The sequence below is a fragment of the Oncorhynchus gorbuscha genome, linkage group LG14 (genome assembly GCF_021184085.1).
Source record: "Oncorhynchus gorbuscha isolate QuinsamMale2020 ecotype Even-year linkage group LG14, OgorEven_v1.0, whole genome shotgun sequence".
In the NCBI taxonomy this organism is placed as follows: Eukaryota; Metazoa; Chordata; class Actinopteri; order Salmoniformes; family Salmonidae; genus Oncorhynchus; species Oncorhynchus gorbuscha.
Genome location: NC_060186.1, coordinates 5,873,487 through 5,898,543, shown reverse-complemented (window position 1 = coordinate 5,898,543; position 25,057 = coordinate 5,873,487). Strand labels below are relative to the sequence as shown.

Here is a 25,057-nt window from a genome sequence, read left to right as displayed (position 1 = left end):
ACTTCCATAATGTCGTCCTCTACTACGTCCATGTCTTCATAATGTCGTCCTCTACTACTTCCATGTCTCCATAATGTCCTCCTCTACTACTTCCATAATGTCGTCCTCTACTACTTCCATGACTTCATAATGTCGTCCTCTACTACTTCCATGTCTTCATAATGTCGTCCTCTACTACTTCCATGTCTTCATAATGTCGTCCTCTACTACTTCCATGTCTCCATAATGTCGTCCTCTACTACTTCCATGTCTCCATAATGTCGTCCTCTACTACTTCCATGTCTCCATAATGTCGTCCTCTACTACTTCCATGTCTCCATAATGTCGTCCTCTACTACATCAATGTCTCCATAATGTCGTCCTCTACTACTTCCATGTCTCCATAATGTCGTCCTCTACTACTTCCATGTCTCCATAATGTCGTCCTCTACTACTTCCATGTCTCCATAATGTCGTCCTCTACTACTTCCATGTCTTCATAATGTCGTCCTCTACTACTTCCATAATGTCGTCCTCTACTACTTCAACGTCTTTATAATGTCGTCCTCTACTACTTCCATGTCTCCATAATGTCCTCCTCTGCTACTTCCATAATGTCGTCCTCTACTACTTCCATAATGTCGTCCTCTACTACTTCCATAATGTCGTCCTCTACTACTTCCATGTCTTCATAATGTCGTCCTCTACTACTTCCATGTCTCCATAATGTCCTCCTCTACTACTTCCATAATGTCGTCCTCTACTACTTCCATGTCTTCATAATGTCGTCCTCTACTACTTCCATGTCTCCATAATGTCCTCCTCTACTACTTCCATAATGTCGTCCTCTACTACGTCCATGTCTTCATAATGTCGTCCTCTACTACTTCCATGTCTCCATAATGTCCTCCTCTACTACTTCCATAATGTCGTCCTCTACTACTTCCATGACTTCATAATGTCGTCCTCTACTACTTCCATGTCTTCATAATGTCGTCCTCTACTACTTCCATGTCTCCATAATGTCGTCCTCTACTACTTCCATAATGTCGTCCTCTACTACTTCCATAATGTCGTCCTCTACTACTTCCATAATGTCGTCCTCTACTACTTCCATAATGTCGTCCTCTACTACTTCCATGTCTCCATAATGTCGTCCTCTACTACTTCCATGTCTCCATAATGTCCTCCTCTACTACTTCCATAATGTCGTCCTCTACTACTTCCATGACTTCATAATGTCGTCCTCTACTACTTCCATGTCTTCATAATGTCGTCCTCTACTACTTCCATGTCTCCATAATGTCGTCCTCTACTACTTCCATAATGTCGTCCTCTACTACTTCCATGTCTCCATAATGTCGTCCTCTACTACGTCCATGTCTTCGTAATGTCCTCCTCTACTACTTCCATAATGTCGTCCTCTACTACTTCAATGTCTTCATAATGTCGTCCTCTAGTACTTCAATGTCTTCATAATGTCCTCCTCTACTACTTCCATATTTCCATAATGTCGTCCTCTACTACTTCCATGTCTCCATAATGTCGTCCTCTACTACTTCCATGTCTCCATAATGTCGTCCTCTACTACTTCCATGTCTTCATAATGTCGTCCTCTACTACTTCCATAATGTCGTCCTCTACTACTTCAACGTCTTTATAATGTCGTCCTCTACTACTTCCATGTCTCCATAATGTCGTCCTCTACTACTTCCATGTCTTCATAATGTCGTCCTCTACTACTTCCATAATGTCGTCCTCTACTACTTCAACGTCTTTATAATGTCGTCCTCTACTACTTCCATGTCTCCATAATGTCCTCCTCTGCTACTTCCATAATGTCGTCCTCTACTACTTCCATAATGTCGTCCTCTACTACTTCCATAATGTCGTCCTCTACTACTTCCATGTCTTCATAATGTCGTCCTCTACTACTTCCATGTCTCCATAATGTCCTCCTCTACTACTTCCATAATGTCGTCCTCTACTACTTCCATGTCTTCATAATGTCGTCCTCTACTACTTCCATGTCTCCATAATGTCCTCCTCTACTACTTCCATAATGTCGTCCTCTACTACGTCCATGTCTTCATAATGTCGTCCTCTACTACTTCCATGTCTCCATAATGTCCTCCTCTACTACTTCCATAATGTCGTCCTCTACTACTTCCATGACTTCATAATGTCGTCCTCTACTACTTCCATGTCTTCATAATGTCGTCCTCTACTACTTCCATGTCTCCATAATGTCGTCCTCTACTACTTCCATAATGTCGTCCTCTACTACTTCCATGTCTCCATAATGTCGTCCTCTACTACGTCCATGTCTTCGTAATGTCCTCCTCTACTACTTCCATAATGTCGTCCTCTACTACTTCAATGTCTTCATAATGTCGTCCTCTAGTACTTCAATGTCTTCATAATGTCCTCCTCTACTACTTCCATATTTCCATAATGTCGTCCTCTACTACTTCCATGTCTCCATAATGTCGTCCTCTACTACTTCCATGTCTCCATAATGTCGTCCTCTACTACTTCCATGTCTCCATAATGTCGTCCTCTACTACTTCCATGTCTCCATAATGTCGTCCTCTACTACTTCCATGTCTCCATAATGTCGTCCTCTACTACTTCCATGTCTCCATAATGTCGTCCTCTACTACTTCCATGTCTTCATAATGTCGTCCTCTACTACTTCCATAATGTCGTCCTCTACTACTTCCATAATGTCGTCCTCTACTACTTCAACGTCTTTATAATGTCGTCCTCTACTACTTCCATGTCTCCATAATGTCCTCCTCTGCTACTTCCATAATGTCGTCCTCTACTACTTCCATAATGTCGTCCTCTACTACTTCCATAATGTCGTCCTCTACTACTTCCATAATGTCGTCCTCTACTACTTCCATGTCTTCATAATGTCGTCCTCTACTACTTCCATGTCTCCATAATGTCCTCCTCTACTACTTCCATAATGTCGTCCTCTACTACGTCCATGTCTTCATAATGTCGTCCTCTACTACTTCCATGTCTCCATAATGTCCTCCTCTACTACTTCCATAATGTCGTCCTCTACTACTTCCATGACTTCATAATGTCGTCCTCTACTACTTCCATGTCTTCATAATGTCGTCCTCTACTACTTCCATGTCTTCATAATGTCGTCCTCTACTACTTCCATGTCTCCATAATGTCGTCCTCTACTACTTCCATGTCTCCATAATGTCGCCCTCTACTACTTCCATGTCTCCATAATGTCGTCCTCTACTACTTCCATGTCTCCATAATGTCGCCCTCTACTACATCAATGTCTCCATAATGTCGTCCTCTACTACTTCCATGTCTCCATAATGTCGTCCTCTACTACTTCCATGTCTCCATAATGTCGTCCTCTACTACTTCCATGTCTCCATAATGTCGTCCTCTACTACTTCCATGTCTTCATAATGTCGCCCTCTACTACTTCCATAATGTCGTCCTCTACTACTTCAACGTCTTTATAATGTCGTCCTCTACTACTTCCATGTCTCCATAATGTCCTCCTCTGCTACTTCCATAATGTCGTCCTCTACTACTTCCATAATGTCGTCCTCTACTACTTCCATAATGTCGTCCTCTACTACTTCCATGTCTTCATAATGTCGTCCTCTACTACTTCCATGTCTCCATAATGTCCTCCTCTACTACTTCCATAATGTCGTCCTCTACTACTTCCATGTCTTCATAATGTCGTCCTCTACTACTTCCATGTCTCCATAATGTCCTCCTCTACTACTTCCATAATGTCGTCCTCTACTACGTCCATGTCTTCATAATGTCGTCCTCTACTACTTCCATGTCTCCATAATGTCCTCCTCTACTACTTCCATAATGTCGTCCTCTACTACTTCCATGACTTCATAATGTCGTCCTCTACTACTTCCATGTCTTCATAATGTCGTCCTCTACTACTTCCATGTCTCCATAATGTCGTCCTCTACTACTTCCATAATGTCGTCCTCTACTACTTCCATAATGTCGTCCTCTACTACTTCCATAATGTCGTCCTCTACTACTTCCATAATGTCGCCCTCTACTACTTCCATGTCTCCATAATGTCGTCCTCTACTACTTCCATGTCTCCATAATGTCCTCCTCTACTACTTCCATAATGTCGTCCTCTACTACTTCCATGACTTCATAATGTCGTCCTCTACTACTTCCATGTCTTCATAATGTCGTCCTCTACTACTTCCATGTCTCCATAATGTCGTCCTCTACTACTTCCATAATGTCGTCCTCTACTACTTCCATGTCTCCATAATGTCGCCCTCTACTACGTCCATGTCTTCGTAATGTCCTCCTCTACTACTTCCATAATGTCGTCCTCTACTACTTCAATGTCTTCATAATGTCGTCCTCTAGTACTTCAATGTCTTCATAATGTCCTCCTCTACTACTTCCATATTTCCATAATGTCGTCCTCTACTACTTCCATGTCTCCATAATGTCGTCCTCTACTACTTCCATGTCTCCATAATGTCGTCCTCTACTACTTCCATGTCTCCATAATGTCGTCCTCTACTACTTCCATGTCTCCATAATGTCGTCCTCTACTACTTCCATGTCTCCATAATGTCGTCCTCTACTACTTCCATGTCTCCATAATGTCGTCCTCTACTACTTCCATGTCTTCATAATGTCGTCCTCTACTACTTCCATAATGTCGTCCTCTACTACTTCCATAATGTCGTCCTCTACTACTTCCATAATGTCGTCCTCTACTACTTCAACGTCTTTATAATGTCGTCCTCTACTACTTCCATGTCTCCATAATGTCCTCCTCTGCTACTTCCATAATGTCGTCCTCTACTACTTCCATAATGTCGTCCTCTACTACTTCCATAATGTCGTCCTCTACTACTTCCATAATGTCGTCCTCTACTACTTCCATAATGTCGTCCTCTACTACTTCCATGTCTTCATAATGTCGTCCTCTACTACTTCCATGTCTCCATAATGTCCCCCTCTACTACTTCCATAATGTCGTCCTCTACTACGTCCATGTCTTCATAATGTCGTCCTCTACTACTTCCATGTCTCCATAATGTCCTCCTCTACTACTTCCATAATGTCGTCCTCTACTACTTCCATGACTTCATAATGTCGTCCTCTACTACTTCCATGTCTTCATAATGTCGTCCTCTACTACTTCCATGTCTTCATAATGTCGTCCTCTACTACTTCCATGTCTCCATAATGTCGTCCTCTACTACTTCCATGTCTCCATAATGTCGTCCTCTACTACTTCCATGTCTCCATAATGTCGTCCCACTACTTCCATGTCTCCATAATGTCGTCCTCTACTACATCAATGTCTCCATAATGTCGTCCTCTACTACTTCCATGTCTCCATAATGTCGTCCTCTACTACTTCCATGTCTCCATAATGTCGTCCTCTACTACTTCCATGTCTCCATAATGTCGTCCTCTACTACTTCCATGTCTTCATAATGTCGTCCTCTACTACTTCCATAATGTCGTCCTCTACTACTTCAACGTCTTTATAATGCCTTTATAATGTCTCTACTACTTCCATGTCTCCATAATGTCCTCCTCTGCTACTTCCATAATGTCGTCCTCTACTACTTCCATAATGTCGTCCTCTACTACTTCCATAATGTCGTCCTCTACTACTTCCATGTCTTCATAATGTCGTCCTCTACTACTTCCATGTCTCCATAATGTCCTCCTCTACTACTTCCATAATGTCGTCCTCTACTACTTCCATGTCTTCATAATGTCGTCCTCTACTACTTCCATGTCTCCATAATGTCCTCCTCTACTACTTCCATAATGTCGTCCTCTACTACGTCCATGTCTTCATAATGTCGTCCTCTACTACTTCCATGTCTCCATAATGTCCTCCTCTACTACTTCCATAATGTCGTCCTCTACTACTTCCATGACTTCATAATGTCGTCCTCTACTACTTCCATGTCTTCATAATGTCGTCCTCTACTACTTCCATGTCTCCATAATGTCGTCCTCTACTACTTCCATAATGTCGTCCTCTACTACTTCCATAATGTCGTCCTCTACTACTTCCATAATGTCGTCCTCTACTACTTCCATAATGTCGTCCTCTACTACTTCCATGTCTCCATAATGTCGTCCTCTACTACTTCCATGTCTCCATAATGTCGTCCTCTACTACTTCCATGTCTCCATAATGTCTCCTCTACTACTTCCATGTCTCCATAATGTCGTCCTCTACTACTTCCATGTCTTCATAATGTCGTCCTCTACTACTTCCATAATGTCGTCCTCTACTACTTCAACGTCTTTATAATGTCGCCCTCTACTACTTCCATGTCTCCATAATGTCCTCCTCTGCTACTTCCATAATGTCGTCCTCTACTACTACCATGTCTTCATAATGTCGTCCTCTACTACTTCCATGTCTCCATAATGTCGCCCTCTACTACTTCCATGTCTCCATAATGTCGTCCTCTATTACTTCCATGTCTTCATAATGTCGTCCTCTACTACTTCAATGTCTTCATAATGTCATCCTGTACTACTTCCATGTCTCCATAATGTCGTCCTCTACTACTTCCATGTCTTCATAATGTCGTCCTCTACTACTTCCATGTCTTCGTAATGTCGTCCTCTACTACGTCCATGTCTTCGTAATGTCCTCCTCTACTACTTCCATAATGTCGTCCTCTACTACTTCAATGTCTTCATAATGTCGTCCTCTAGTACTTCAATGTCTTCATAATGTCCTCCTCTACTACTTCCATATTTCCATAATGTCGTCCTCTACTACTTCCATGTCTCCATAATGTCGTCCTCTACTACTTCCATGTCTCCATAATGTCGTCCTCTACTACTTCCATGTCTCCATAATGTCGTCCTCTACTACTTCCATGTCTCCATAATGTCGTCCTCTACTACTTCCATGTCTCCATAATGTCGTCCTCTACTACTTCCATGTCTCCATAATGTCGTCCTCTACTACTTCCATGTCTCCATAATGTCGTCCTCTACTACTTCCATGTCTTCATAATGTCGTCCTCTACTACTTCCATAATGTCGTCCTCTACTACTTCCATAATGTCGTCCTCTACTACTTCCATAATGTCGTCCTCTACTACTTCAACGTCTTTATAATGTCGTCCTCTACTACTTCCATGTCTCCATAATGTCCTCCTCTGCTACTTCCATAATGTCGTCCTCTACTACTTCCATAATGTCGTCCTCTACTACTTCCATAATGTCGCCCTCTACTACTTCCATAATGTCGTCCTCTACTACTTCCATGTCTTCATAATGTCGTCCTCTACTACTTCCATGTCTCCATAATGTCCTCCTCTACTACTTCCATAATGTCGTCCTCTACTACGTCCATGTCTTCATAATGTCGTCCTCTACTACTTCCATGTCTCCATAATGTCCTCCTCTACTACTTCCATAATGTCGTCCTCTACTACTTCCATGACTTCATAATGTCGTCCTCTACTACTTCCATGTCTTCATAATGTCGTCCTCTACTACTTCCATGTCTCCATAATGTCCTCCTCTGCTACTTCCATGTCTCCATAATGTCGTCCTCTACTACTTCCATAATGTCGTCCTCTACTACTTCCATAATGTCGTCCTCTACTACTTCCATAATGTCGTCCTCTACTACTTCCATGTCTCCATAATGTCGTCCTCTACTACTTCCATGTCTCCATAATGTCCTCCTCTACTACTTCCATAATGTCGTCCTCTACTACGTCCATGTCTTCATAATGTCGTCCTCTACTACTTCCATGTCTCCATAATGTCCTCCTCTACTACTTCCATAATGTCGTCCTCTACTACTTCCATGACTTCATAATGTCGTCCTCTACTACTTCAATGTCTTCATAATGTCATCCTGTACTACTTCCATGTCTCCATAATGTCGTCCTCTACTACTTCCATGTCTTCATAATGTCGTCCTCTACTACTTCCATGTCTTCGTAATGTCGTCCTCTACTACTTCCATGTCTTCATAATGTCGTCCTCTACTACTTCCATGTCTCCATAATGTCGTCCTCTACTACTTCCATAATGTCGTCCTCTACTACTTCCATAATGTCGTCCTCTACTACTTCCATAATGTCGTCCTCTACTACTTCCATAATGTCGTCCTCTACTACTTCCATAATGTCGTCCTCTACTACTTCCATGTCTCCATAATGTCGTCCTCTACTACTTCCATGTCTCCATAATGTCGTCCTCTACTACTTCCATGTCTCCATAATGTCGTCCTCTACTACTTCCATGTCTCCATAATGTCGTCCTCTACTACTTCCATGTCTTCATAATGTCGTCCTCTACTACTTCCATAATGTCGTCCTCTACTACTTCAACGTCTTTATAATGTCGTCCTCTACTACTTCCATGTCTCCATAATGTCCTCCTCTGCTACTTCCATAATGTCGTCCTCTACTACTACCATGTCTTCATAATGTCGTCCTCTACTACTTCCATGTCTCCATAATGTCGTCCTCTACTACTTCCATGTCTCCATAATGTCGTCCTCTATTACTTCCATGTCTTCATAATGTCGTCCTCTACTACTTCAATGTCTTCATAATGTCATCCTGTACTACTTCCATGTCTCCATAATGTCGTCCTCTACTACTTCCATGTCTTCATAATGTCGTCCTCTACTACTTCCATGTCTTCGTAATGTCGTCCTCTACTACGTCCATGTCTTCGTAATGTCCTCCTCTACTACTTCCATAATGTCGTCCTCTACTACTTCAATGTCTTCATAATGTCGTCCTCTAGTACTTCAATGTCTTCATAATGTCCTCCTCTACTACTTCCATATTTCCATAATGTCGTCCTCTACTACTTCCATGTCTCCATAATGTCGTCCTCTACTACTTCCATGTCTCCATAATGTCGTCCTCTACTACTTCCATGTCTCCATAATGTCGTCCTCTACTACTTCCATGTCTCCATAATGTCGTCCTCTACTACTTCCATGTCTCCATAATGTCGTCCTCTACTACTTCCATGTCTCCATAATGTCGTCCTCTACTACTTCCATGTCTCCATAATGTCGTCCTCTACTACTTCCATGTCTTCATAATGTCGTCCTCTACTACTTCCATAATGTCGTCCTCTACTACTTCCATAATGTCGTCCTCTACTACTTCCATAATGTCGTCCTCTACTACTTCAACGTCTTTATAATGTCGTCCTCTACTACTTCCATGTCTCCATAATGTCCTCCTCTGCTACTTCCATAATGTCGTCCTCTACTACTTCCATAATGTCGTCCTCTACTACTTCCATAATGTCGTCCTCTACTACTTCCATAATGTCGTCCTCTACTACTTCCATGTCTTCATAATGTCGTCCTCTACTACTTCCATGTCTCCATAATGTCCTCCTCTACTACTTCCATAATGTCGTCCTCTACTACGTCCATGTCTTCATAATGTCGTCCTCTACTACTTCCATGTCTCCATAATGTCCTCCTCTACTACTTCCATAATGTCGTCCTCTACTACTTCCATGACTTCATAATGTCGTCCTCTACTACTTCCATGTCTTCATAATGTCGTCCTCTACTACTTCCATGTCTTCATAATGTCGTCCTCTACTACTTCCATGTCTCCATAATGTCCTCCTCTGCTACTTCCATAATGTCGTCCTCTACTACTTCCATAATGTCGTCCTCTACTACTTCCATAATGTCGTCCTCTACTACTTCCATGTCTTCATAATGTCGTCCTCTACTACTTCCATGTCTCCATAATGTCCTCCTCTACTACTTCCATAATGTCGTCCTCTACTACGTCCATGTCTTCATAATGTCGTCCTCTACTACTTCCATGTCTCCATAATGTCCTCCTCTACTACTTCCATAATGTCGTCCTCTACTACTTCCATGACTTCATAATGTCGTCCTCTATTACTTCCATGTCTTCATAATGTCGTCCTCTACTACTTCCATGTCTCCATAATGTCGTCCTCTACTACTTCCATAATGTCGTCCTCTACTACTTCCATAATGTCGTCCTCTACTACTTCCATAATGTCGTCCTCTACTACTTCCATAATGTCGTCCTCTACTACTTCCATGTCTCCATAATGTCGTCCTCTACTACTTCCATGTCTCCATAATGTCGTCCTCTACTACTTCCATGTCTCCATAATGTCGTCCTCTACTACTTCCATGTCTCCATAATGTCGTCCTCTACTACTTCCATGTCTTCATAATGTCGTCCTCTACTACTTCCATAATGTCGTCCTCTACTACTTCAACGTCTTTATAATGTCGTCCTCTACTACTTCCATGTCTCCATAATGTCCTCCTCTGCTACTTCCATAATGTCGTCCTCTACTACTACCATGTCTTCATAATGTCGTCCTCTACTACTTCCATGTCTCCATAATGTCGTCCTCTATTACTTCCATGTCTTCATAATGTCGTCCTCTACTACTTCAATGTCTTCATAATGTCATCCTGTACTACTTCCATGTCTCCATAATGTCGTCCTCTACTACTTCCATAATGTCGTCCTCTACTACTTCCATAATGTCGTCCTCTACTACTTCCATAATGTCGTCCTCTACTACTTCCATGTCTTCATAATGTCGTCCTCTACTACTTCCATGTCTTCATAATGTCATCCTCTACTACTTCCATGTCTTCATAATGTCGTCCTCTACTACTTCCATGTCTTCATATCATCATCAGAAGCTCTCAATTTTCTAATCAATCAGTATAATGTTGCTAAGAAACTTGAGGAAACCGCTTTTCATTATGAAGTGATCGCTGAACATAAACAGCACATTCTTCTGAGTTATGTCTTTCACCTTCACATGTAATGAACCTCACAAAATCACAGGCTGCCTCTCAAATGGCACCCTATTCCCTATATAGTGCACTAGTTTTGGTCAGGGCCCATAGGAAACAGGGTGTCATTTGGGAAACAGCCGTGGTGGAAAATGAAACTCCCTCCTTGGAGAAAACATTCCTGTACGTAAACAAACCATTTGATAATTCACTGGTCTGACCCCCCCTCATGAGATCAGGCCCGAGTCCCAAGTGGCACCCTATTCCCTACATAGTGCACTACTCTATAGACCCTGGTCTAAAGTAGTGCACTATATAGCAAATAGGGTGCCATATAGGAAGCAACACATACTTCCAATACACATGTTGAATTAAACCAACAGAGGACAAAGTTATGTACTGTGATCTTTAGAGGGTATAAATAGAGTGTCCAGACAGACAGGCAGTTCTGTGTGTCTGTGTGACTTCTCAGCAGTCGTATCAGTGTGTGTCACTTATAAATAACAAAAGGGCATCATTGGGAAGCTCATTATTGACAATGCATAAAGAGTGTACTGGTCACCTTGGAAACCAACCAGTGTGTTATTAAGACAGAGGGTTCTATTCAATCAGATCTGCTTTATGTGACATTGGCATAGATTGTTTTGGCGTTAGAACTGTAAGAGGTGGAACTGTCAAATCCACAAGCAGCTCACGTCATTATACCTGAAGCGGACATTGCCATTGGCTGCAGTCGCATTATGAGAATCCCATGCAGCCTGGTTTAGACTGAACACTGATAGAACTCGTCATTATTTCTATGTAGCCTTTCTCCTTCTGAACTTTAACGTGAGCAGGACGGTGTGGCTTCCTGACAATGATCAAGACTGATTTGACAGCGCCAATGCAGTTCCACCTCCGACACATCAGCTATGAGTGTGTCAGCTATCTCCGGTTAACACTTGATCTGATTGAATCTAGACCTGAGACGTTACAGTATCAGGCGTCGCTCTCCCTGACCTGTCTTATCGGTTGTCAAATCACCACGCTTCTAATTAAAAAAGGGGAAGTTTCGTTTTTCACAACTTCCCCTTTAAATATGGATCACACATTACTGTGATTGGTCTAGCAGGAGGAGGATGATCTACAGTGATCTAAGGTCAGAGGTGGTCCTAGGTACAGTGTGGAAATATGGACAACGACTACCTGAAGCGTGTCAGGCTTATGGTCAATCAGAGATCCACAGTATATCTGTGGATTTCACTTACTCCACAAACTCACCTTTTCAGATAGCTCTGTCTCAGGTGACTCCCTCTTCTCCTCCACTCCTTCATCCTTCTTCCTCTTCTCCAGGATGTTCTCTCTGGACCTTGACCCCGGTGACCTTTGAACTTCCTTGGTCAGGCAGTCAAGCCCTTCCTGCGCCTCCGGACCTCCATACAGCATGACCACCGAGGCCTGGGACAGGCTGGGTAGATAGGCCATGTGGTGGGGATGGGGTCCCACGTATGAACCCTCTGGGTGGACGGGCACGGCCAGGGGGGCTAGGCCCGGGGAGCAGAGCAGGGAGTTGCAGTCACTGTGGGCGGGGCTCTGAAGTCCGCCGCTGGGGTGGGAGACACTGCAAAGACACAGAGGAACCAACTTAGACATATGTTTCTGTCATTCTCTCCAAGCAAATGCTCTGGAGCAGGGCTGTCAAATTCATTTCCTGGAGGGGCCGAGTGTCTGCGGGTTTTGTTCCAATGAATGATATTAATTAGTTAGGAACTCTCTAGGTCTTAATCAGACATGGTCCTCTAGGAATTCAGTTTCACACCTTTGCATTATACTGTTTATAAAAAAAGATGGGACATTAGAATGTAGAAACATATAGTAGTAAAGTCCTTAAATGCTATTTTGTTCCGGAAAAACAAAACAATGTGGTGACTGCATTAGAGACCAGATTTCAATTGTAAAAAAACCACACAAAAAAAAACACTCCCTCTCAGCAGTTTGGAACCAGCAACCTTTACGACTCTTCCTTCCCCACTCTAAAAACACTTAGAGCAGCAACAGCCTTGAGACGGCTGTGGCTTGGCCACCGGTGAAATAGCCACCACATCCCTAGTAGAAATGGTCAGAAACCGAGAGGACCAGGAGACACTGCAGCCAACTCATGTAAAACATGTCAAACCCAGCCTAAACAAACACCAGGGTAAGAGTAAAAACTCAAAGCGAACCATTACGAAAACCACCTTTTATAAATGAAACGAACTGTGAGACGTGGACCAATAACAGTTTGCGGAGAGCTTCAGCCGGGCCTATTAAAAACTCCAAGCCGGAGCCTCTGGAGCTGGTCATTTGCACGCATCACTTCCTCTAAGGGCCCAGTTTCCTGTTTCTGAGTTGCAACTAAATCACCACATAAGCCATGTCTCAAATGGCCCCTTATTCACTATATAGTGCACTACTTTTGACCAGGGCACATAGGGCTCCGGTCAAAAGTAGTGCACTATAAAGGGTGACATTTGGGACACCTTCATACATTTTATTCACATGGCAGCCCTGTTGTATACCAGTGGACCTGATGTGTCATTACATTCAACCAACAAACTAGTCCTTGGCAACAGGCAGTGTAATAGATTGTGAAATGCAACACAGAAGTTGTAGATTGTTTGCAGTAAATCTAAGGTTATTACCACTGGTTGGCGTATGAAAAGTGATGGCGTGATTAGGAACAGGATTGGTAGCAGCCTGGGATGTTTGGTGTGTGTGTGTGAGCCTCCTTCCGTGTGTGTTCTACTTACCCTGTAACAGTGGTTCCAAACTGCAGCCGGCACACAGCGCTGTTGCTCACACACCTTCTGGAATAGTCCACTGACTGGGGAAGCAGACCTGGACAGAACCGAGGGAGACGTGAGTTAATTACATTTACAGGTATTACATTATTTGAATGGTCCCAAATAGATGGTTGGTAGAAGTTTAACTAACTAGCTGCTTGCCCTAACCTTATCCTAGTCTTACCCCGACCTGTAACCCTAGCATATCAACAGATTAGTAGTTGGTTGACAGCTATGTGCTCTAACCCACTGAGTCATTGGGAACCAGTTGTGATGTGAGCTGTCTGTCCCGACTCCTTACCCGTGACCTCTCTGCGTGGGCTGCTGGGCGCCGAGTTGACACGGCGTTGGCTGGCCACGGAGGTGGGCACCACATTGAAGGAGGCATGGCGTGCCAGCCTCTGTTTCCTGCCGCCCGGAAGAGCGATGGCCTCCGGAAGAGCGATGGCCGCTACAGCCTCTGAGTCCTCTGTTGAAAAACAGAGTGGGGTGTGTCAGGAGTAGGGTGAAGTTGCCCATAGACACTGATATTGGGTCAGTTTATCATTTTCCACACTAATAGTTAAGGCTAGGATAGGAGGAGAGGAAGCTGATCCTAGATCTGTGCCTAGGGGAAATTAATCCCAGAGCGTGTTAGTCTTGGTCAGTAGACAGGTTTATGAGTAGTTTTAGTAGAAGTGAAGACAGTTCCATTATACATGTATAATGCATCCATTTCCATTCACTGTAATATTGTTTAATAGATGGTCTCCCTATGTACTGAGCTGATGCCCTTCTGAACCAATATGGGAGTGATGTTATTTGTTTTACCACCGAGGACCACTGTGTGAAAAGTGTTTTAATGAATGCTTTTAAGTGCTATCCTATGTGGATCCACATCTGGCTGTATTATTCACTACCCAAATCATTTCAATTCAAATCTTACCATGTCTGCTGTGGAAGTCTGCCGGGCCGATCCACTTGAACGCAGGCTTCCTCCCCCTCTCCTCCCGGACGTGGACCTTCTTGATCAATCCCAGACTCGTCAGGACGTTGGCGATGTCATACAGCCGCCTCACCTTAGCTGAAGACAGATTTGAATCAGATTCAAACAACACAGTAAAAAGGCCAATGGGAGGGATGTCTGGGGGTATCTGAGGTGACGTTGCCCCTAGACACTGATCTTGGGTCAGTTTTGCATCTTCCCCACTAATGTTTAAGGTTAGGATTATTAGAAGAGGAGTTGATCCTAGACCTGTACTAGGGGAAACTTCAACCTGCAGCTATTTGGTGGCTGGGTTGTGATCATTAGGCCCCAAAGGGAAGACACTGACTGAAACAGCCAGGGACTACCTGGACTTGATGTTGTGTCAGAGGCTCTTTGACTGCACAGCAAAACCCTCAAGATCCCCATGAGTTCTGGTCAAAAGTCGTGCACTATGTAGGTAATAGGATGCTTACTTTTGTACTTGCTGTGGCTGGCGGGGTCCTGGCTTTCCTCAATGAGGATTTTGGCGGCCACGTCCAGAGTGACTGTCTGGGTCCTGGACACCAGGAAGAGCATGACAAACTTCTGACTCATGATGCGTAGGGACTTGTCTTTCCTCGTGCTGGCAGCCGCTGCAAACAGACAAGCAGAACAAAGTTAAACGGAATACTGGGTTCTATTCACGAAGTGGCAAACGGAAGAAAATGGACAGAAACAGGGAGGGAACTACCTGAACTTGTTTCCACTTTTCCGTTGCAAAACGTTTTGCGATGGTGTGCACTAATGAATAGGACGTTGCAGTGGCTTGTATGGTCTAGTGCTGTTTACATACCAGTGTCAGCGTGGGTTTGAATCTGACCTACAGCACGCCACCCCCTCCTCCTATAATAATACTACTTTAATGTCTGTGTTACAGAGAACGATGGATATTTGACTCAAGACCTGAGTTACCTGTCAAACAGGTGGTCTTGTCAAACAGGACCATAATACGAACGACAACGTTCCTTATTCAGTGAGAGAAAGTGACCCTGCCCTCCTCTCAAAGGGACGTTATGACAGGAAGTGGAAGGCCTAGTGTTCTGCAGGAGGGGACGCCAGATCCAAGGCAACGACTGCCTCTCTAGGGAACAGTGGCTTTGGATTCTGTTAGCTAGCTACATGCAGCTACCTAGTTAGCCAATTAGCCACGTTGAAACGCACAGCCCAGCGTCGTCCCGGGTTAGGGTTTGGCCGGGGTAGCCGCCATTGTAAATAATTATTTATTCTTAACTAACTTGCCTAGTTAAATAAAGATTAAATACATTTTTTTATAATTTGCCTTTAAGCCCAAGTCAGTAAAAGCATTCCTCATCGTCATGGAGACGAGGGTAGGGGGTAATGGCCTCACGGGTTTATCAAGACTGATGGGATTCTTTGTGTTAATGTGTGTGATGACCAAGCGCTCCTCGTCAATGTGATGGATCACTAATACAACTGGGAGATGACAGCAGAGGAATGGCGACAGGAGCGAAGCTTGGCGGCTGAGCTTTTGATGTGGCACATATTAACTAGCAATCTCCAAACGCCCGCTGAAGTTAATTAACCAGACTGTTTGACTAATAACGACACAGGGTATAAGTGATCCATTACCTGTCGTGAGAAGATCCCCCCCCCCCAATCCTAACCTTAACCATTAGTGCGGAAAATGCAACACTGACCCAAGATCAGCGTCTAGGGACAATTTCCCCCCACTCTGCTCTCACCACAGCCGGAGTCTCCTTCACCTCCCTCCTCTGAGGTGTGTGTGGTGGCTCCCTCTCTGTGACCACCCCCCGCGGCCTGCTCCATGTGCAGGTGGTAGCGCTGCTGCCTGCCTATCCCCTGCAGCTCGGCCAGGGTGGACCCCAGGCGCCGCCGCCCGTACCACACGTACTGGTTCTTAGCCACGCGCCCCACGATCATCAGAGACTCCAGGACGTTTACGATGTCGTAGATCCGCCGCCGCTCCACCCCTAAAGACAGACAGACACCAGGTACAGGTCACACTGGGGTCAGCAACATGATTTCAGTGTTCTGTTATGTGAGCTGGTTATATAACAAAGCTCTAACTAACCTGGTGCTATTCTGGAAGGTACAGTGGGATACGAGGGCTCTGCGGGAAGGTATCCATAGCAACCATTTCCAAAATCCAATAGTGCGTGATATTTCACATAGCTAATGTAATATCCGTTTTATGAGCCATTTCCATTATTGTCTTCCTTTCTGTGCGGTTACCAATTATGGCAGCCTCCCTGAGCCGGGTCGTGTTCATTAGTCATAAAACGGAAGAAACGGGTCATTTGTAGCTGAGTTGCGAGTGCATGATACTTGTAACACAAGGGTAGTGGGATCGATTCTCGGTACGGCCCATATGTATAATGTCTGCACGCATGACTAAGTTGCTTCGGATAAAAGTGTCTGATAAATGGCATTTATTATTTAACGGACTGAAACAGGGAGGGACTGTTGAAACATTTGCAAAACATTTTACATCGCTTGCCCTGATGAACATGACCCAGGTGTGGCTGTAATCTCCCTCTCTGGATTCATTGGCTCTTACCCAGGCTGGTAGACACCTCATCCAATGAGATACTGATGGTGTCAGGGGTTGGATAGTCCGGATACAGGGCGAGGAACTTCTGGCACAGCAGGCCCAGGCTCTTCTGCTTCCTGCTGGGCTTCCTTTCCCCCTCTTCCTCCTCCTCGTCCACCACATCAAACTGATCAGAGAGACAAAGCATTGTCAAGAAAGTCATTGAGTCAAGAATTGTAAGAATTTATTACAGCATGATACTTAAGATTTCAGCATCTATAAATCCATTAGTTGGAAGATGATAATAAAATGATAATGTCACTGTATATTCAAGATAACATATCCTACCAGCAGTTTCTGGCATAACCTTTGCAAATCTCAATCCATACAAATGACCCATAACACATTACTAACTGCTTGCCCAAAGGCAGCCATCACCATCAATTCAGTATAGGAGGTCAGTGTCCCAAATGGCATCTTATTCCCTATACAGTTGACTAGTGTTGACCAGAACCCTGTGGGCCCTGGTTAAAAGTGGTGCACTATAAAGGGAACAGGGTGCCATTTGGGGTGCAGTCGGTGAGTGGTCAAAGGGTACCTGGCACGGGCCATCCACCTCGACATCCTCCACTGCTCTCTCATTCTCAATGGGCCTAAACAGCACCTTCTTCATCTCTCTGTCGCGGATGTCAGGGCTGGCAGCACTGATGAGCATCCTGAGGTTGGCCGTGGGGGTCCAGGGGTCCGCGTGGGGAGGGGCCCCCCGCTCAGAAGGCTTAACAGGGGTGCTCTGGAGGTGTTCCGGGGTGGGAGGCTTACTGCCATACAGCAGCATGGTGGCCGTGGTGTCCATCTTGTGAGGGGTGGTTCTTCTTCGCTCGACACATCTGTTCTCCTGGGAGGGAGCACAATGTTATGAACTTTGAATAAGTGGGGTGGAGTGATATGAAATGTGTTGCATTTGTAGCCGGATCTACTTCATATAAATAACGTAAGCATAACCATCTTTGGCTTGTACTTTTTAATTAGTTTATAATATTACACACACACACACACACACACACACACACACACACACACACACACACACACACACACACACACACACACACACACACACACACACACACACACACACACACACACACACACACACACACACACACACACACACACACACACACACACACACACATATCCCCCCCCCCGCTCGACTTTCTTCATTCAACTTTTTCCACCCCGGACACTTTATCTGGGCATGGTTCTACAGAACCTCCACCAGCCAAAGCAAAGCGTCGGCACCAACGATGTTAGGATGAAACAGTCAAGAGGTCACCAGCGCAACATAGCTTCAGTGTGTAAATCAGCTAGAAAGATGTGTCGGCATCGAGTAACCGTCTCTGGCCCCCTCCCAGTTAGGGGGAGTGATGAGTTCTACAACAGTCTCTTGCAACTCAATCGTTGGTTGAAAACTGTTTTCTGCCCCTTCCAAAAGATAGAATTTGTAGATAATTGGCCCTCTTTCTGGGACTCACCCACAAACAGGACCAAGCCTGGCCTGCTGAGGAGTGACGGACTCCATCCTAGCTGGAGGGGTGCTCTCATCTTATCTACCAACATAGACAGGGCTCTAACTCCTCTAGCTCCACAATGAGATAGGTTGCAGGACAGGCAGCAGGCTGTTAGCCAGCCTGCCAGCTTAGTGGAGTCTGCCACTAGCACAGTCAGCTATCTCCATTGAGACAGTGTCTGTGCCTTGATCTAGGTTGGGCAAAACTAAACATGGCGGTGTTCGATTTAGCAATCTCATTAGAATAAAGACCTCCTCCATTCCTGCCATTATTGAAAGAGATTGTGATACCTCACATCGCAATGTAGGGCTACTTAATGTTAGATCCCTCACTTCAAAGGCAGTTATAGTCAATGAACTGATCATAATCTTGACGTGACTGGCCTGACTGAAACATGGCTTAAGCCTGATTAATTTACTGTGTTAAATGAGGCCTCACCTCCTGGTTACACTAGTGACCATATACCTGCGCATCCCGCAAAGGTAGAGGTGTTGCTAACATTTACGATAGAAAATGTAAATTTACAATAAAAAAAAAAAAAAAAAGACTTGAGTTTTCATCCTTTGAGCTTCTAGTTATGAAATCTATGCAGCCTACTCAATCACTTTTTACAGCTACTGTTTATAGGCCTCCTGGGCCATATACAGCGTTCCTAACTGAGTTCCTATCAGACCTTGTAATCACGGCGGATAATATTCACATTTTTGGTGACTTTAATATTCGCATGGAAAAGTCCACAGACCCACTCCAAAAGGCTTTCGGAGCCATCATCGACTCAATGGGTTTTGTCCAACATGTCTCTGGACCTACTCACTGCCACAGTAATACTCTGGACCTAGTTTTGTCCCGTGGAATAATACTGTGGATCTTAATGTTTTTCCTCATAATCCTGGACTATTGGACCACCATTTTATTACGTTTGCAATCGCAACAAATAATCTGCTCAGACCCCAACCAAGGAGCATCAAAAGCCATGCTATAAATTCTCGGAAAACCCAAAGATTCCTAGATGCCCTTCCAGACTCCCTCCACCTACCCAAGGACGTCAGAGTATAAAAAAAATATTTTTAAAATATTTAAAAATAAATAAATAATTTGGTTAACCACCTAACTGAGGAACTAAATTAAATATTGCGTAATACTATAGTGAAGTCGCACCCCTAAAAACAAAAAACATTTGTCATAAGAAACTAGCGCCCTGGTATACTGAAAATACCCGAGCCCTGAAGCAAGTGTCCAGAAAAATGGAATGAAAAATGGAACGGAAATGGCGCCACACCAAACTGGAAGTCTTCCGACTAGCTTGGAAAGACAGTACCGTGCAGTATCGAAGAGCTCTCACTGCTGCTCGATCCTCCTAGTTTTCCAACTTAATTGTGAAGAAGAACAATCCCAAATGTATTTTTTAATACTGTCACAAAGCTAACTAAAAAGCATTTGCATACCGGACCCTATTCCAACTAAACTAGTGAAAGAGCTGCTTCCTGTACTTGGCCCTCCTATGTTGAACATGATAAATGGCTCCCTATCCACCGGATGTGTCCCAAACTCACTAAAAGTGGCAGTAATAAAGCCTCTCTTGAAAAAGTCAAACCTTGATCCGGAAAATATAAAAAACTAAAATAGGCTTATATTGAATCTCCCATTCCTCTCAAAAAATGTAAGAAGCTGTTGCGCAGCAACTCACTGCCTTCCTGAAGACAATGTATACAAAACACTTCAGTCTGGTTTCATACCCCATCATAGCACTGAGACACTCGTGAAGGTGGTAAATTACCTTTTAAAATGCTTTACACCAAGGCTCTGTATCTGTCCTTGTGCTCCTAGACCTTAGTGCTGCTTTTGATATCATCGACTACCATTCTTTTGGAGAGATTTGGAAACCCAAATTGGTCTACAAGGACAAGTTCTGGCCTGGTTTAGATCTTATCTGTTGGAAAGATAACAGTTAGTCTATGTGGATGGTTTGTCTTCTGACAAATCAACTGTAAATTTCGTTGTTCCTCAAGGTTCACTATACATTTTACCTCTTGGTGATGTCATTCGGAAACAATGTTAACTTTCACTGCTATTCGGACGATACACAGCTGTACATTTCGATGAAACACGGCGAAGCCCCAAAATGGCCCTCTCTGGAAGCCTGTGTTTCAGACATAAGGAAGTGGATGGTGGCAAATGTTTTACTTTTAAACTCAGACAAAACAGAGATGCTAGTTCTCGGTCCCAACTAACAAATAGATCTTCTGTTGGATCTGACAATTCATCTTGATGGTTGTACAGTCATCTCAAATAAAACTGAAGGACCTCGGTGTTACTCTGGATCCTGATATCTCTTTTGATGAACATATCAAGAATATTTCAAGGACAGCTTTCTTCCATCTACATAACATTGCAAAAATCAGAAACGTTCTGTCCAAAAATGATGCAGAACAATGTATCCATGCTTTTGTCACTTCTAGATTAAGACTACTGCAATGCTCTACTTTCCGGCTACCCGACTAAAGCACTACATGAACTTCAGTTAGTGCTAAACAAGGCTGCTAGAATCTTGACTAGAACCAACATTTTTTTATCATATTACTCCAGTGCTAGCCTCTCTACACTGACTTCCTGTTAAGGCAAGGGCTGATTTCAAGGTTTTACTGTTAACCTACAAAGCGTTACATGGACTTTCTCCTACCCATCTTTCCGATGTGATCCTGCAGTACATACCTACACATACACTACGGTCATAAGAAGCAGGCCTCCAGCAGGCAAACAGCTGGATGCCGGGGTTTCTCCTATAGAGCAACATTTTTAATGAATGGTCTGCCTATCCATGTGAGAGACGCAGACTCAGTCTCGACCTTTAAGTCTTTATTGAAGACTCATCTGTTCAGAAGGTCCTATGATTAAGTGTAGTCTGGCCCAGGGGTGTGAAGGTGAACGGAAAGGCACTGGAGCGATGAACCGCCCTTGGGGTCTCTGCCTGGCCGGTTCCCCTCTCTCCACTAGGATTCTCTGCCTTTAACCCTATTACGGGGACCGAGTCACTGGCTTACTGGTGCTCTTCCATGCTGTCCCTAGGAGGGACGCGTCACCTGAGTCCCTGACGTGATCTTCCTGTCTGGGTTGGCTCCCCCCTTGGGTTCGTGCTTTGGGGGAGATCTTCGTGGGCTATACTCAGCCTTGTCTCAGGGTAGTAGGTTGAAGACATCCCTCTAGTGGTGTGGGGGCTGTGCCTTGGCAAAGTGGGTGGGGTTATATCCTGCCTGTTTGGCCCTGTCCGGGAGTATCGTCGGACAGGGCCATAGTGTCTCCCGACCCCTCCTGTCTCAGCCTCCAGTATTTATGCTGCAATCGTTTGTGGTGGGGGGCTAGGGTCTGTCTGTTATATCTGGAGTATTTCTCATGTCCTTTCCGGTGTCCTGTGTGAATTTAAGTATGCTCTCTAATTCGGTCTCTCTTTTTCTCCCTCTCTTCTCTCGGAGGAATTGAACCATGCCTCAGGACTACCTGGCCTGATGACTCCTTGCTGTCCCCAGTCCACCTGGTCATACTGCTGCTCCACTTTTAACTGTTATGCCTGCAGCTATGGAACCCTGACCTGTTCACTGGACGTGCTACCTGTCCCAGACCTGTTGTTTTGGACTCTCTACCACACCTGCTGTCTCTAACTCTGAATGATTGGCTATGAAAAGCCAACTGACATTTACTCCCGAGGTGCTGACCTGTTGCACCCTCCACAACCACTGTGATTATTATTATCTGACCTTGCTGGTCATCTATGAACATCTTGGCAATGTTCTGTTATAATCTCCACCCGGCACAGCCAGAAGAGGACTGGCCACCTCTCAGAGCCTGGTTTCTCTATAGGTTTCTTCCTAGGTTCTGGCCTAGGGGGGGTTTTCCTAGCCACCGTGCTTCTACATCTACATCTGCATTGCTTGCTGTTTGGGGGTTTAAGCTGGGTGTCTGTACAGCACTTTGTGACATCAGCTGATGTAAAAAAGGGCTTTATAAATCAATTTGATTGATTGCTTTAGTTCATGTGAGAAATAATCTTATTTCAAGACACTCCAGGCATGTCATATAACAGTGCTACAAATTCACAAAAAGAGGAATTGACTCTGAAGATTGTTTCGGAGTGTCTCTTCAATAAGGAACAATAAATAATAAGGAATTGAAGGGTTCATTTGACTTGGATTCAAAACATACCTTCTGATCATTTCTGCCTCCAACTTCCTCCATGTCTGCTTTGCTCTTCTTTGGACTTATGAGATCTCTCAAAGCTAGACATTCAACTTCCATCTGAAAAACAATTAGCCATATCATATTAATTTGTCTCTGAACTGTGCAGAAAGGTCATTATTTAGTTTCATACAGTCATATTTCAGTCACGACTTTGCTATAGCCAAATGCAGCAAATAGATCGATCTATTACATGGCCATAGGATATCAGTGGTCAGAAGATTTTGGCGCAAAGACCTTAGCCCACCTAACGTTAGCTGACGAATCTAGCTAGCTAACAAGCTAACTATCTACTATCACATCTAATTCTGACACATTGAATATTGCTACTGTAAAAGTCCTGATGACAAGACGAATACACAATAAATAGCTAAATTGTAGCTATAGTACACAATGGAAACACTTTACAAAAAAAGGATGCAATCTTGGGAAGTATTTTCTTTGGGCAAATTGAGTATTAATACTGATCCATTCAACCTGACACTTAGCTAGCTAAAAGTTAGCAGGTTGCAAGACTGTACTATACTGTTAATCAATAAACAAAACATATTTGTCTATTTACTGAATACATAAATACCTTGCTACATGATTTACCTGCTGGCTGTCATCTAACTTACTGTAGCTAGGCTAGCTAACGTTAGTGATTATTATTTACTCACCTTCTTCAGCGTTTCCTACGTAACGTAAGAATATAAAGTTGTCAATTCCAACGTACAGTATCTCCAATTGCACAGACTTACTGGTGGTACGTTGTTTAACTCAAATCAACATAACTTTAATTTCTTAAATAAGCGGGCTTTCTTCTAATATCCAGCTGTAAAACTTCTCCTGTTCCGCTGAAGTTACTTGTGTTGGAATTGCATTACTGAACAGGAATAGCTACAACCAAAAACACCCGCTAAAGCTTTTTTTTCTGGCGCTCTCATGCGTTTCACTCAGTCGAGCCAATCAGCATCTAGATGTTGTGACGCGTACAATTGATTTATCCAATAGGCAAGGGGCAACAGCCACGCCTCTAAAGATTCTTGGCGGGGCAGTCCGCGCGGTCTTGACTGAGATTCGTGCTGTTCAGTTTGACTGCTGCTGTTTATGGTGTTGAGTGGCATAGCCGCGCACTTAGAAACCCTATTAATAACCTTAATCACAGAGGCGTTGTTGTTGCATGTATCGACTACGGACCCACTGCGGTTCCATCTAATTAGCTTGCGTGGCTCAGGGAAACAGATGGGACAGGAGTGGGTGGCGCTCATTCTACCTGTGACACCGCGCGAAAAGTTGTAACGTGAGGAGCCCAATACCCAGGGTCCCGCCCTCAGGCTTTCCCAGTCCCTCGAGTTGTCCGGGTTATCACATAATCCCCGCCCAATTTTTCAAGACTGTTTACTTGTAGGTTTACAGAAATAATATATAATTCATATTCTTGATTTATTTGCAAAAAAACTAAATGTTTCTCAGATACATGGGATTGCATATTTAATGTATTCACATTTATTGAATTGTAAATGTATCCAGTGCAAAATTAGCAAAGGAGAACAATTGGCTATTGATTGGTCCTGGTTGCCTATGCTATATATCTACTTTCAGAGAGATAGCATCTTCCCAAAGCACCTGAAACCCTGGCTCTTTAAAGAGTATTTTAAATAATCTCCCTCCTCTCCTTGCCCCTGTTAAAAAAACTTTCCTGAACCAACACTTGCTCTTGACCCCCCCCCCTTCTAGCTCTGGCTCTGCTTATAGCTACTTTACTGAGGGAAATTGTACTTACTATGACTGTGATATGTGGTTGTCCCATCTAGCCATCTTAAGATGAATGCACTAATGTCTGCTGAAGGACTAATATGTCAAATGTGCAATGTTGCATTCTCTGCATGGACAGGATGGATGGCAATATACTTTCAACAACAATGTGGAATTGTTCTCTCTCTGAGAAGCTCTATTTGTCACCCAAAGAGCTGATCGTAGGCTATGTCACTGGATCCATTACAGTAGATAGCCCATTCTTCTCAGTATTCACAAGTGTGTCTGTCTGTCTCACCAAGGCAGTGTCGTGGCCTTTTGTTATAAAGAAAAACCGTAGGATTACTTCGTGTGAAGCATTCTATTCAATGTCCTCTGTGAAGCCATCAT

General features: G+C 43.9%; 1 protein-coding gene across 1 annotated transcript in view; it reads right to left on the bottom strand.

Moving 5' to 3' along the window:
• The window catches only part of e2f7 (E2F transcription factor 7), a 43,308-nt gene extending 19,130 nt beyond the window's left edge, over window positions 1-24,178 (bottom strand). Inside the window, exons 1-10 of the mRNA XM_046296845.1 lie at window positions 23,590-24,178; window positions 22,898-22,990; window positions 17,728-18,024; window positions 17,157-17,316; window positions 16,321-16,569; window positions 15,052-15,210; window positions 14,537-14,674; window positions 13,913-14,080; window positions 13,579-13,666; window positions 12,071-12,410 (exon numbers count right to left, since the gene is read on the bottom strand). Coding sequence (XP_046152801.1) covers window positions 12,071-12,410; window positions 13,579-13,666; window positions 13,913-14,080; window positions 14,537-14,674; window positions 15,052-15,210; window positions 16,321-16,569; window positions 17,157-17,316; window positions 17,728-18,024; window positions 22,898-22,990 — 1,692 coding nt within the window. The 5' untranslated portion in view covers window positions 23,590-24,178. The remainder of the gene's footprint in view (window positions 1-12,070; window positions 12,411-13,578; window positions 13,667-13,912; window positions 14,081-14,536; window positions 14,675-15,051; window positions 15,211-16,320; window positions 16,570-17,156; window positions 17,317-17,727; window positions 18,025-22,897; window positions 22,991-23,589) is intronic.
• Window positions 24,179-25,057: the final 879 nt, after the last annotated feature.